The sequence below is a fragment of the Siphateles boraxobius genome, unplaced genomic scaffold (genome assembly GCF_051911475.1).
Source record: "Siphateles boraxobius isolate OS27281-9 unplaced genomic scaffold, OSU_SipBor_1 12, whole genome shotgun sequence".
Taxonomy (NCBI): Eukaryota; Metazoa; Chordata; class Actinopteri; order Cypriniformes; family Leuciscidae; genus Siphateles; species Siphateles boraxobius.
Window position 1 is genome coordinate 25,806,079 of NW_027508722.1, and position 14,376 is coordinate 25,820,454.

At 36.2% G+C, this 14,376-nt stretch overlaps 2 protein-coding genes across 2 annotated transcripts in view; one reads left to right on the top strand and one right to left on the bottom strand.

Annotated features, from left to right (window-relative positions):
• The window catches only part of tg (thyroglobulin), a 34,895-nt gene that overhangs the window by 749 nt on the left and 19,770 nt on the right, over positions 1-14,376 (bottom strand). The window contains exons 32-46 of the mRNA XM_077215904.1: positions 12,015-12,126; positions 11,849-11,928; positions 11,593-11,730; positions 11,383-11,448; positions 11,127-11,261; positions 9,906-10,070; positions 9,588-9,795; positions 9,351-9,438; positions 8,805-8,943; positions 7,478-7,674; positions 3,749-3,913; positions 3,487-3,654; positions 3,157-3,344; positions 971-1,078; positions 132-272 (exon numbers count right to left, since the gene is read on the bottom strand). Of these exons, the coding sequence (XP_077072019.1) occupies positions 132-272; positions 971-1,078; positions 3,157-3,344; positions 3,487-3,654; positions 3,749-3,913; positions 7,478-7,674; positions 8,805-8,943; positions 9,351-9,438; positions 9,588-9,795; positions 9,906-10,070; positions 11,127-11,261; positions 11,383-11,448; positions 11,593-11,730; positions 11,849-11,928; positions 12,015-12,126 (2,098 nt within the window). The remainder of the gene's footprint in view (positions 1-131; positions 273-970; positions 1,079-3,156; positions 3,345-3,486; positions 3,655-3,748; positions 3,914-7,477; positions 7,675-8,804; positions 8,944-9,350; positions 9,439-9,587; positions 9,796-9,905; positions 10,071-11,126; positions 11,262-11,382; positions 11,449-11,592; positions 11,731-11,848; positions 11,929-12,014; positions 12,127-14,376) is intronic.
• Positions 4,354-8,366, top strand: sla1b (Src like adaptor 1b). Its single transcript, XM_077216043.1, has 7 exons — positions 4,354-4,572; positions 5,125-5,224; positions 5,928-6,014; positions 6,107-6,204; positions 6,423-6,554; positions 6,664-6,787; positions 6,951-8,366. The coding sequence occupies exons 1-7, from the start codon at positions 4,494-4,496 to the stop codon at positions 7,165-7,167; spliced, it is 837 nt and encodes a 278-aa protein (XP_077072158.1). The 5' UTR covers positions 4,354-4,493; the 3' UTR covers positions 7,168-8,366.

The window sequence follows — 14,376 nt, forward strand, 5'->3', positions numbered from 1 at the left end:
AACTCATTCATGCAGGTTTAATTTTATCATATCTGCCTCAATCCAATCAACAACCGATGTTTCTCGATAATTCGCTTCACTCAGATCTGAATCGCAACTTTAAAAAAAATGTAAAAATGGTTGATAAATACCCAGACTTTATGAAGTTTGTCATGTAGTTCATGACTTGCAGGGTAAGCATTCTCTCTTTTGAGCTGAAGAGGTCTTGTTTTTCTGAGCCAAGAGGAACTCCAAAGAGGAACTGCACATCCATTGGAGCTGACAGATCAACACTGTGACAAAAATATATTTTTAATAAAATAGACAGGGTTCATACAAGGTGCTTAAAGTTTTTGAAATTTAAGCCTTGGAAAAACCTTAAAAACAGCCATATTTCTGAAAAGGTACTTGAAAAGTGCTTGAATTACTGGAGGACAATAGGCTATATTAGAAAATAGAGTTTAATTTAATCTTTTCTCGCCCGTCTGATATTGATATTGAGCGACTTCACATGGCTATGAGCGTGATATTGCTCATATATTTATTCAAGTATATGAGACAGCTTTCATTCTTCAGGTCAATCATATATTGAAGGGAGAAATAAATCAGTTTGAATAAGGAAAGCGATATCTTTGTCATAGTATCCTTTTAATGGTTAAAGCTACCACAGCCATTGCATGTGCTTCACTTTATTTGTAACATTTTTTTTTTTAAATTTTTTTTAAATTATTTATCTATTTACCTTTCTAAGAATTTGAAAGATAATAAAGATATGGTTTAATAAGTGAGATCTCTCATTGTAGTCCTTGAAAACCAAAAAAGTAGTGCTTGAAAAGTCCTTGAAAGTCCTGGAATTTAATTTTACAGTATCTGTAAACCCTGTTTAGAATACAAAGAGATTCTTCTTGGATCTGATAGATGTTATTTTGAATGGAACCAAGTCATGTGCAAAGTAGTAAGTATGATATTATGTGTGTGGAATGAGAGGCACCTGTTGTAAGCAGTGTCCTCAGGTAGGTGGTACATGTGAACACTGGACCGTGTGTTTGCTGCCCAGAATTCAGCCATGTCCACAGCTGGACAGATGATAAAGAGGTCTCTGTAGAAATAAAGGGCCATGATATGGATGACATGCATAGCAAGGGACAGGCGGCTACATCTGCATCTTAGGATTTTGATAACAACACAGGAGCCACCTTTTTACCACTTTTACACATCGGGCAGTATGGCAACAACAGGAAATGATGGTAAAAAGAGGATCAGGAAATGAAGCTGGACGTAAACTTGGTCTTACCAGGTTCTGTTTAAGTTGTAAAAAGTCATTTCCTGTTTGTGTTGCTATGTTTGCTATGAGTGCCTTTTTGTGCTACAGGTCAGATGGGTGTGTCACATGTGTTGGTCAGGTTTGGTCTGTACTATATCTGACACTAGTGATTATGTGGGCAGCCAGCTTATCCTCTTTCTGAACTACTGAGCTACCACTGACAATTCAAGGAAAGAACAAGGAATTTCAGGACACAGAAGTGGAAAGGAAAATGTGAAATTGGCCTTCAGAGATTAGCTAATCTTTTTTTATTTAACTTAATTCTGGCAGACATTTTATTTAACTCAACATAAAATATTTTGGCTATGATTCCAACAGTGAACAATGCAGTGTTTGGAGATATTTGGTAAACACAATTCTTTAAACACGAAAGAGAAAGAGCTTTTGGTTAAATGACTATTGTCTGCTGAATTTTCCAGACACACTTGAGTAAATTCTCTCCTCTTCATAATAATATAATAATGTTTGACATGAACTGAGCTCAAGATGGTTCTATCTGCCATGTATCATTCAGAGCCATAACCTATATTAAGGTAGATAAACATATTTCTGTCAGGACCACTATCATCAAAGATGATTGACAATTAGAATACAGTTTGGGTTGGCGGTACAGTTCTGTTCTGGCAAGAACTCCCTGCCCATATTCCTAAAGGTAGTCATGGATCAGCTGAGAGTCAGCTGATGCGAGCTTGACTAACTTGACCTGCCAGAACTAACGCTATGCTTGATTACTTGAAAAGTCATTAAATTGTCAGTAAAACATCATTAAAAGTGCCAAAGTCTATTTTTACAGTATTGTTTTTCGGCATATGCATAGTCTTCCTGTTCTAAAATTAGCTGTCTCCATCCAGTATATGTCTCCATGTTATTTTAAGTGCTATGAAATTGCTTTCAGATCAGTGATGAGTGAAAGCTTCTATAAGAACTGTTTTAAACTCTCAAGTATTTTTCAGTCAGAAACCCAGATATATCATTTCCTTCCTCTTTGCCACAACACACCACAGCCTACCCACCCACAGTGAATGTAAGACAAGCATGGGTTAAGCGCAGAGTCCTACCCTAAGGCTCAAAATTATTTCGGCTCTGGATTCCTCTGCATTCCAGACCACTTAACTTTTTTTTTTTCAAGGATCTGAACAAACATACGTTCACTTATAGAAGGGCAGCTGTGAACACATTGAGATTTGCTATTGTTCACTTTGGCATCTAACTAAAAAGTTTGCAACTAGCATTCAAAGCTTTACAAACAAAAAGCTGATCATGGGCTTTTAAATTCAATGAAAACTCTTTCTTTATTGGTATGATATTTTAATGATTGTGAAAGTCTCTTATGCTCACAAAGGCTGCATTTATTTGGTCAGTGGAGGCAGTTACAATTTAGAATAACTGTTTTCTAATTTAATACATTTTAAAATGTAATTTATACCGGTGATGGCAAAGCTGAATTTTCAGCATCATTACTACAGTCTTCAGTGTCACATCATCCTTCAGAAATCATTTTAATACGTTGGTTTACTGCTCCAGAAACATTCTTAACATTATAACACACACACACACACAGTATATTTCGGAATTTCAAACATTTCAGAATTATTTTATGAATAGAAAGTTCAAAAGACCAGCATTTATTTGAAATGGAAATCTTTTGTAATATTATAAATGTTTTTAATGTCACTTTCGATAAATAAGTTTAATTTGTCCTCACTGAAAAGTATTACCGGTAATAAACAAAAACAAATCTTAACGACCATAAACCTTTGAATGGTAGTGTAACTTTGGGACATGCTTTCTCTGCAACATTCTTATAATGACAAGAAAATAAACTTCTGTTCTGAAGACCTTTGACCTCTTACCTCGTAGCGTTTTCCAGAGCGCGAGAGAACACATTGTACCCCGAGGGTGTGGGGGAGTGCTGCAAAGAGTAGAACCAGGTCGCTGCCTCCTTCACGAAAGCATTAGCATCATCTCCACCCAGAGAATTAGACAGGGCCGCGTAAAACGCTGTCTTACTGTCAGTCCTTCCCTGAAGCTGCTCAAAATTCTTCTCAAATTAATGAAACAGAAAAGTGGCAATAAGAAAATGTCATATTCTATTAATGAAACCCTACTAATGAATATTCTGAATAACACTTGATTTCTCACACTGGTGTTTTCCTTTCATTCTGATATATCTGTGTCCTGACCTTGATGTTCTTGGCTCTGCTGATGAGGCCGTCTTCAGCTGATGAGCCCAGAAGTAATTCAACTCTGTGGAAGTGTCCGGAACGAAGGACCACAGAAGGCTTTTCCCGAACTACAGTTCCATCAACCACTGGTGACCAGGCCTGCAGGGGACCACTCACAGCCAACAACTACTCACAAACACACCAAGAGAATGTTAAACAAAAATAATGATCGCTTTTTGACTTTTTTGTGCTTTTTCTTCACAAAGGTGACCCACTGTACCTTGGTCTGGGCAGCATTAATGCTCTGAGCCGGTTTGCTCCTCAAACAAGTCAGTATCTGTGTAGTATCAGCTGTCGAGCAGCCAAGTTCTCTAGCCAGAGATGCAGTTTGCGCCTGGGCTTTAGATGTACTCATTACAGCAGCAGGCGAAAACACAGATCCACCCTGCAACCATACAACAGCATTGTTTAGCATTGCATGAGACCACTAAAAAGGTATCTGGATCTTTAGTCAACAACCATGATGAATTATTTTCATCTAGACTTCATTTATTATGGGTTTTTTGTTATACAACTCGGTTTGAGAACTGAGAAATAATTAATCCACATCAACACACATTTATATTAATGCATTATGGTTCAGACCATAAAAAAACTTTCAAAACAGAAAATCATGAAACCATGATGAGTAGTTTCTTTGCATACAGCAGCTATTAATACACATGTTTACCCGAAGCTGCATACATCGTACATATTTTAATGGATTTGCATGTGATTATAAAGCAATTCATTTCAGCACTTCCTATTTTTGCTTATATGTGAAGTGGAAAGTGTGGTGAGAAACAGTTTCCCCGTTTACTTGAGCCATGCCCTTAAAGTCTTATCAGTGGGAAGTTGCACAACAGAACAATAGCAGAATCTAATGACACTCTTTGCTCAGAACAAGAGATTGTCTCAGTTGGGACAGATATCTGATGGCTGATCATAAGTGATAAATCTGTAGGAATAGCAGTGGGAGATTGAAAATGGGAAGCGCTCAGGCAAGCCAAAGAACCCCAGAGGATTTCAGAGAAGCTAATACTAATGAAGACCTTCCACAGAGAGGTACGAAAATGCTGAGCACTGTTTGAGTGACAATGTATGAGTGGTTTCAAGAGACGTTTCTAGTTATTGTAGGCAGATATCACATCGTTGATGTTGCGGTGTGTGAAGACTCAAACTGTATTAAAACATACATATATCGATTCTCTTTTTGAGCAGAATGTGCAGCATAAGCTGTGCTCTGTCCTTGATCTGAAGTAATATTCAAAAGACTAAACTGAACTTCTCTTTTCAAAAACAAATGAAGTTTCAAAACAGATGTATGACCTAAAAATATAAAGTCTCTAAGATTTGACACAAATGTGCAGAATTATCTGATAACATACCCATGACCGAAATGGTGATAAAACAGACGTTTGTTTTTCTGTTTGTTCCGTCAGTCTTGACTCAATAAATGATCAAGTTAAAAAGTTAGCTTAAAGGCTAATGGAGCCCATTAGCTACTTACTTAGCTATTTGATTTTTCCTTGATATAAGAAAACATCAAGTATCATACAGAAACATTAATAAAATAAAATTTTCCAAGATACAGATGCAGTATTTTCTATTTTACAGTGCATGAGAATGACACAGCAGTAGTGTTGGAAAACTACCCGCCTCCTGATATCTGCGAGCCCATATTTCGAATGGGAGAATGGCTGAAAATAGTTTCTGAGTAAGCATTAGCATTTCATGTTTCTACAAGAAGTTTTGCATGTATACTAGGAGTAAAATCAGTCTTTTAAAATATTTGACATGATTATTATTACACAAGCAAGGACATATACAGCCATTCGAAAGTTTGAGTTTGGGAAGAAGTTTTAAATTATTTGAAAGAAGTCTCCCATGCTGACCAAGGCTGCATTTATTAGATTAAAAATACAGTAAAAACACAAATCTAGAAATCATTCTAATATGCTGATTTGGTGATCAAGAAAGATTTCTTATTATCATCAATGTTGAAAACAGTTCGTACAAACAGATTCTTTGATGATTATAAAGTTTAAAAGAACAGCATTTATTTAAAATGGAGTGACTTTTTATCCTTGCAGAATAAAAGTATTAATATATTACTGACTCCAACCTTTTTAATAGTAGTGTTTAGGAATATTTTCTAGGGACAGTATGTGTAAACTTTTAGGTTTAGGAGTGTTTGTATTCAACTATATTTACAGCAATGTTTGACAGTTGCTGGGCTCAATGTGTGAATGCACAACTGACCACAAAACTCTGCAGCCAGAGTTAACATTTACAATACCTTCCGCTGTTTATCACGCACACGAAACTTGTTTTTCATTGAACAGAAATAGTTTTTTTGTGATAATTATAAACTTAAAAATGACACAAGAAGCAAAACTGTCCACCTCACTTTCTTTCAGGGAAGGGTATTGGTGGAAGGTCTACTCGGTCAACACGAAGGAAGTGAACTATATACCGCACTGTCATGCCACAAAAGTCTACCATGGGTGGGTTCTGAATTGCAAACTAAACAAGCTAATTGTCAGTTAGCCTACGCTAACTGTTTAAGTGCTAATGGAAACATTCTCAATTGTCTCAGCTGGCTGTTTGAAAGTGTGACCAGACCAAAAGCTGAGGAACTGCTTCGACTCCCAGGGAACCGAGTGGGGTCGTTCATGATTAGAGAGAGCACAAAAGGTCAGAATACAACTTTAAAACAAACATTAAACTCTAGTCTCACACAGCCTGACAGCATAAGGCCTGGCCCATACTGAAGCTTATTTTTGACAAGAACTGCCCACTAAACAGGAAGGAACTGAAAGAGTTTTATAAATAGATTAATCCAAATGATCTACTAAATAATGTTTTTGGTGTAAATTATTGATGTTACAATCATATTCCTTGTATTTTTGTAGGTATGTACAGCTTATCTGTGCGCCACAGAACTATAAAGCATTATCGGATAGTTCGAATGCCAAACAACTGGTACTTCATCTCTCCACGCCTCACATTTCAGTGTCTGGAAGATCTGGTCAACCACTACTCTGGTAAATCATGTAATACATAAAAAAAAAAAAAAAATAGTCATTTGTGCTGTTTTAGTGTGAAAGAAGGTCATCTGTTTGATGCAGATTTTCCCCTCTTGCTCTTGTTTAGATATAGCAGACGGCCTTTGTTGTGTTCTTACCGGCCCGTGCTTGGCCGTCTGTGAAACACACCTGAGTGAGCACATGAAATCGTCTGGGAGAAAATTATCCTTTGACTGGAGAGCAGTGAGCAGGTAAGAAAATCCGTAAAAGCCACTCAAATGTTGTTTCTTAAATGGATAGTTTAAAACTGAGATTCACCTGATCAGTGTTTGAACTTTCATATAAACATGGAAGATTTAAAATACTGAAAATCTTTTCAGACAAAATCTATAATAGTGATACACTTTCTCTCAGCTTCGAGCTCATCCCACAGAGTACAAGCCCTTCGGCGGTCAGCTATGGGGTTCAGAACAGTGTCTCTTCCTACCTGTCTTTGCTGGGAGAGCAGGAAAAGCCAGAGAGAAAGAAATTTAGTTTGAAGAAGAAGAGGTGGAGGTCTGTCTACACGCTGCCGAACAACCAGCTTGACAGTTTGGCCACAGTGGAAGACAACTATGAGGAGGTGCATTGATAGATCACAGCTAATTCATTTGAGGAGCTCAAAAACTGATATCTAAAGGCACTGTTGTTTGTGAATCCTAAAGGGACTACATTTTTGTCAGAGAAACATTTGGAAATGAATCAAATATTTTCTTTAACACGTTTTTTAATCAAGTTTAGGCTTACGAATGAGTGTTATAAGATGCTTGTGTAACCATGATTCATTATTTTTGGACTGGAGAAGATAGATTTACTGTAAATGTAACCTCAGACATTAGTCTTGTTGCACAAAACAGTGGTGTTATATAACCAGTAGTGGGACCTCAGAGTTCTGTTCTTACCATTAGTAAAGCTCGGCGGAAGAGTGATGAAGCTGACGGCGAGGTGAGATGAAGGCTCGCAATGTCGGCTCCATTTCTCTCTGCCCCTATTGTGACTTTAGTGGGGTCTCCTCCAAACAGAGCAATGTTTTTCTGAACCCAACCCAGAGCAGCTGCCTGGTCTTGCAACCCATAATTCCCCGGCAGAGCACTGGAACCTATACAGAGTGAACAGACTTCAATTCATGAGGCACATTCTGAATCTCCAAATGTATTTTCCACACTATCACTCCAGAAGATTTGCAGTAGATTACTGAGAAATTACCTTTGCACTATAATCAGCGTGTGAGAGTCCATTCATTATAGAGACAACAAAAATAATAACAATCATTTTTTAAATGTTTACTCAAATCTTCAAAGCCTCACAAGGGTTTAGCTGGGAAACTCAAGGAAGCCAATCAGGCTTCTGCACAGCTTTCACTGTGTGTTGTTTTTGGCTGGACAGTGAAAGCTCATCCTGGCAGACAACTCAAAGGCACCAGTTAGGCCCCCTTTTCAAACTTACTCAACCAACGTTGGCAAAGGGGAAAAGAATCTGAATATTTTTACAACCACTGTGTGGAATGGAACTTCTCACATGGACCTTACATAACCATATTCCATTGCACTTTTTGGAATTCCATTATATGGAAGAAATTATCCCATTTTTGCAATACGTCATTCTGTTCTAACCTAACAGAGCTTCCAGGGCACGGTTTAATTCCAGTGTAGGATATACATTAACTCCATAACACTGAGATTCATTCCTTAAAACATTTTCAGAACTTTTCAGCATAAAGTGCCAAGGAAGCCTTTCTATTTTTTGTTGCATGACAATAAAAAAAAGCAAATAAAAATATTTTCGTTGTCAGTAAGGTTCTTTGTTTTTTGACAGAAATGTATACAAGGAGGCATTAAATTGATCAAAAGTAACAGGACTTTTACATTCTATTTCAAATAAATGCTGTTCTCTTGAACTTTCTATTAATCAAAGAATCCTGAAAAAAATGCATTACGGTTTCCACAAAAATATGAAGCAGAACTGTTATAATATGAAGATATGAACTGTTTTCAGCATTGATAGTATTAAGAAATGTTTCTTGGGCACCAAATCAGCATATTAGAATGATTTCCGAATGATCATGTGACACTGTAGACTGGAGTAATGATGCTGACAATTCCGCTTTGCCATCACAGGCAAAAATTACATTTTAAAATATATACAAATAGTACAATTTGTGGGGCTGGCTAAAGTCTTGGAATATTTTCAAGATGCAAATATGAACACATATAATATTTGTGTTCGTACCTGCACTGAGGAATCCGAAAGCGGCCCCTCTGAAACTGGCTGTCACTACAATTATGTTGCCAACAGCAGCAAGGTAGGAACCATCTAAGAGACCCGATCCAGAGTTGTGGAAGAACACCAGAACCGGCGCATTCTTTCTCTGTGACAAAACAGAAAATTTTGCACTATTAATTGCCAATAATTTTATCCTCACCACAGTCAGCGGATGCCGTGGTTTATGAAAACAGTATTAACAGTTCATGACAAACAGTGAGGTCAGTTACACTTTATTTTGATGGTCCCCTTTAGACATTCTGTTGACTATAAGTAATGATGCACCTAAATGTCAACAACTCTCATTGGAGGATTTGTTGAGTATTAATAGACGGTTAGGAATAGGGTTATACACGGATTTGAAAAAACCCGAAAAAAGTGCCGGTTGCTGTCTGTCAGTGAAATAAAATAAATGCATAATGCACACATGACAATGTATCAAACTTTTCATTAGTGATTACTTTTATGTACTTATGCATGTTTGAGATCTTGAGTATGTCATGGGGGTCTTACCACACTACTAGCAACAAACACATTGAGATAAAGACAGTCTTCACTGGAGGTGGAGTCAGCAGGGTCACCAGGCTGAAGACAACTGGATCTAAAACAGTTTAGATCAAACAAATCAGATCTCTTTCAAGAAAAGTGACTATTAATTGTGCAGAAAGGCGACCGGTCAATTTGAGGGTATAAATGTATGAGAACATACATTTATACTCTCACAATCTGCAATCAAAGTTGTCCACGCACCGGGAAAACGTGGCATTCCAGGTACCGGTCCAGTCAGCTGGCTGTGGAGGGCTGAAACGGAGCTCTCCGATTGGTGGACGAGCATAAGGAACACCCAGGAAGTAGGTCACACGCTTGCTATCTAAGCCAGTTATAGGTTTCACCTCACTCTCTCCGAGTAGTGTGCCGTGATCAAGGACGAAAACAGAAGTCAACTCTGGCTGTGAACCTATAAAGAAATATTTAAACATCTCTGTTGTTTGGATGAAAGAGATCAGAAACACTCTGAACTGATTGAGACTTGAGTGAATAGAAGAATGTTTTATTTTAAGGTGTCACCTGTCCTGATATAAACAGATTGAGCAGGCTCTTTGGTAACTAGTAAGCAGCGCTGGCCATTGGTTGTAGGAAGGCAGGTGTGTGTGTCTGGATACATCACACATCTCATGGCTGACTCTCTGCTATCGATAGACACAGCTGAACAGGACTCACTTTCCTCACAGGCTACAAAGGACAAAAAAGTTATGAGATAAGTACATCCACATGTATCTGTATTGTAAATTTAAAAAAAACGGTAATCCTTTAGTTTAGGGTCCAATTCTCACTATTAACTAGTTGCTTTTTTATTAGCATGCATACTGCTAGAATATTGGCTATTGATTAGTACTCATAAAGCACATATTATTGACTTATAAGTGACCATATTCTAAATCCCAATACCTAAACATAAAAACTACTTTTCTATTAATAAGTAGTAATTAGGAGATTACTCAGGCAAAAGTCGTAGTTAATAGTTACTTAATAGTGAGAAACCCGAATCTTAAGTGTGACCAAAAAATACATATTTATCAATTATTATATAATTATGATTATTATTAATAATTAAATGATAATAATAAATGAGTAATTTATTGTGAGTTTTAATATTATTCAATTATAATATATTTAAACTACTGTTCAAAAGTTTGGGGTTAAGTAATTTTTTTTTTAATAAAGAAATTAATACTTATATTTATCAAGGATGCAATAAATAAGTCAAATTTGAGAGTAAAAACATTGGTAAGGTTACAAGAGATTTCTATTTTAAATAAATATTGTTCTTTTGAAATTTATATTAATCAAATACCCCTTAAAAAAGTATCCTGATTTTCACAAAAAATATTAAGCAGAGCAATTGTTTTTTACATTGACAATAATAAGCAATTTCTTGAGCCAAAATTCAGCATATTCAAATGATTTCTGAAGGATCCTGTGTTACTGATGATGACTGGATTAATGCTGCTGAAAATTCAGCTTTCCCAGAACAGGAATAAATTACATTTGAAAAAAAAAATTATTAAAATAGATCATATTTATTTTATATTATAATAATATTTCACAATGTTACTGCTATTTTGGATCGAATAAATGCAACCTTGGTGAGTAAAAGAGAGACAACTTTTATTTAGATCAAAAATAAACTTCTACATGTGTTCAACATTAATATGTGGCTCTATCACATTCAAATACGTACAAATTCTGAGAAAAACTAAAAAATGGATAGATAGAGAAAGACGTTACCAGAAAGACACCAGTCTCTGACATTATCTAGGTCCTCGGCAATGTCTCTGCTTATGTGGACAATGTCAAAAGCAGAAAGAGACGAATCCACCTGCAAAGAGGCACCATCCAACTGCTTCCAGTTTTTCAAATCAACTGAAAAAAAATGTGCAATATAAGATCCTCAATGTTATGTGTGGAAATTAAATAAATTAATAATAAATTATATTAAATTAACAGAAAACAACAATTAATTATTCATTAACGAGTCTCTTACCATTCGTTATGGGGGAATGGAGACTAAATGGTGGACAAACACTTGGACTCTTTGTCCATTGGTTCACTAGAGACATACAAAGCTGATGTTTAAAATCTTTTCATCAAGTCATTCACTTCCACAACTCGCATACTAGGAATTCTCAATTGATTGAAAAATCACAGAGTTTGAGTTTCTCCGTTTAAAAAGGCACTTGGATTTCAGACACACCTGGCTTTTCATACCAGCCGAAGGGATAGACATCAGTCTGCACTTTGGATGGGGAGCAGTCCTGAATTCTCCAGTTAGTGCTGTCGTTCTCTCCACACGTCTGGATACCCAGACTATTTAGCGTTAGACACAACACATCTGATCCAGTACAAAGGAAAAACAGAGACCAACTGTGAGTGGTTTCATTCCTCAGATTAGACATATCACATATGTTTTAAGTAAAATAATTCATCTGAATGTAAAGGTTCTTTCGTACCAGGTACATCTGAATCTTGGACATATCCTATGCCACGGCAGCATGGATCTTTATCACACCGCCTCTCACACTCAAAGAACCTGCTCAAGGAATTCAAACAGCATTATTCATGAGGGGGAACAAATAAACTGCGATGGAAACACAAATTTGTTGGCTGTCCCCTCACCCTTCTGTGATAGATTTACTGGACACACTGACTCGACTGCGTACAGAGTAAGACACCATCTTCTTAAAAGGAACACGGCTGTAGAAGCTCTTCACACTTCCGGTCAGAGAAACTGCACAAAAAAAGAAAGTGATGAGCTTAATTATGAGAGGTTCTTTGATTCCCTCAGCACAAGCTAAGCTAAAACGCTGGCTCAAAAAACCTGGAAAATCTCTTTTACAGCATTGAGAAAACCCTTTACGGAAGATTTCCACCTAGACAGCATTATTTTCCACCCTTAAACATCATCAGCAGATGGCCCACATGTTAAGAGTTTATGATCACACCTTTTTGTTGTGGATTACTTTATAGGCCATGAAACATTCAATCCCCTGTGATCCCCTATTATGACTGAAAACCTGTGTTCGGCAGTTGTGTTCCAGGAAGGGATAATAGGACTATCAAATCCTGTTTTGGCATTTAAAAGATACTTAACACTTGCACTACCATTCAAAAGTTGACTATCAGTATGATTTTTTGTTTGTTAGTTTGTTTGTTACTTTTTGAAATAAATGTATACCTTTTCTCAGCAAGGACGCATTAAATTGATCAAAAGTGACAGTAAAGACATTTACAAAGATTTTGTTTATTTTTAGGTGACGTAGTTACATTGTACTTAAGTACGGAGTAATAACATGCACTTACTATAGAGTTACAGTTAGGGTTTTGTTTAGGGTTAGTTGCTTATAATTATGCATAATTTACTGTTGTTACTAAAGTAAGTACAAGCAGTAACATTTAACTACGTCACCTTACAATAAAGTGTTACCAAGATTTCCATTTCAAATGAATACTGTTCTTTTGAACTTTGTATTCATCAAAGAATCCGATAATATATTGGTTTTATAACATTTTTTTTTTCTTTTTTATTATTATTATGCCCATATAATCATCTCTCCAAACAGAGACAGAGATTTGTTCTAAAAAAAATAAAAAAGAGACCAAAATCTCTTTAAAGGAAAGCTAAAAAACGAAAGAGTGGTCAAAGTCTTTGCTATGCAGAGGAATGAATGACTAAAGTAATCTGAGAGACACTCCACTCCAAAAATTCCACTTCTGTTAAAATAAATTACTTGTGATTCCACATGGTTTAAATCCTAGAGCTGTTCTGCAGTTTAGATAGACATCCAGAATAACCACAATGTAGTCACTCACCCACTTTACCAAATCTTACGTAACACTTCTTTTCCATTTCTAATCAAAAAGCTAACAATGAACATCATGCATAAACCAGAGTTAGACAGTCCGCCCGATGTGCTTTTCTTTCAGAGGAAACTAATTCTGACACCTAGAGGAACAGCACAAACGGGAAATGGTGTAGAATGGAGCAGATGTTGAAATAAAGATGAATTTATCACCATTTTAAGAATGGTTTAATTTCAAAATTGTACATAATGTGTGATATGTACATAATACGTACGTAATGATAATATCATAAATGGTTAGATTAGAGCACATTTAAGGTCTCTATGACATCACATTACAAGCTCAGTATTCTATTAAATATTAAATTATTATGTCTGCAAAAAGAAGAAAAAATGTAGGAGCACTCTAGCATATATCTAGCATTAAAACTATTAGGAATTGACTAAATTGCAACAAAATGTGATGTCATGAGGCCTTTAAGTTAAAATCAACTAACTTCAGGTGAGTTTTGCATGGAGTTAGCATGACAAGTGAGAATGCTCTGAATTTTAGGAAGTGGAATTTCAATAAGAGTTTACACTTAAAAGGTCCTGAAACACTAAACTACATTTTCTGAGATGTAGTGAACAGATTTACACTTTTTTGACAGCAGCAGTATAAAGCAGATGTCAAATGTCAAGACATCATATAGTCAACTGTACAAATTGCACGAGCCTTCAGGCATGTATATTTTACAGATCTGCTGGTTCAGAATAGGTCATATTAGATTGTGTTAGTGTTTGCTTCCACGTACCGCAGACAGCATGAGCTCACTGCTGTCTGCATGCCACATGGGTGAAGTGGAGTTTTGCCACTTCACCTCATTGAAATGTCCTCTAGTCATCCAGACAATTCCTGTTACCACAAACTCAAAACATGCATAATGAGAACTAGGCATGGCTCATTTTTATGGCTAATGAACAATGCACTGCATTTAAAGGCAAAATTAAGATAACGCTCCAGTTTGCAGTTACAGGTCTATACCATTAACATTACAAAAACAAGTAAAATTTACTGGTGCAGTGTGTATTTCTTTCTTCTCACATAAAAAAAAATTATATTATATCATCATTAACAAAATAAAATCAAAATTTCATGTCAATTTATTTACTTCTCTGAAGTAGTAGCAGTATAATAA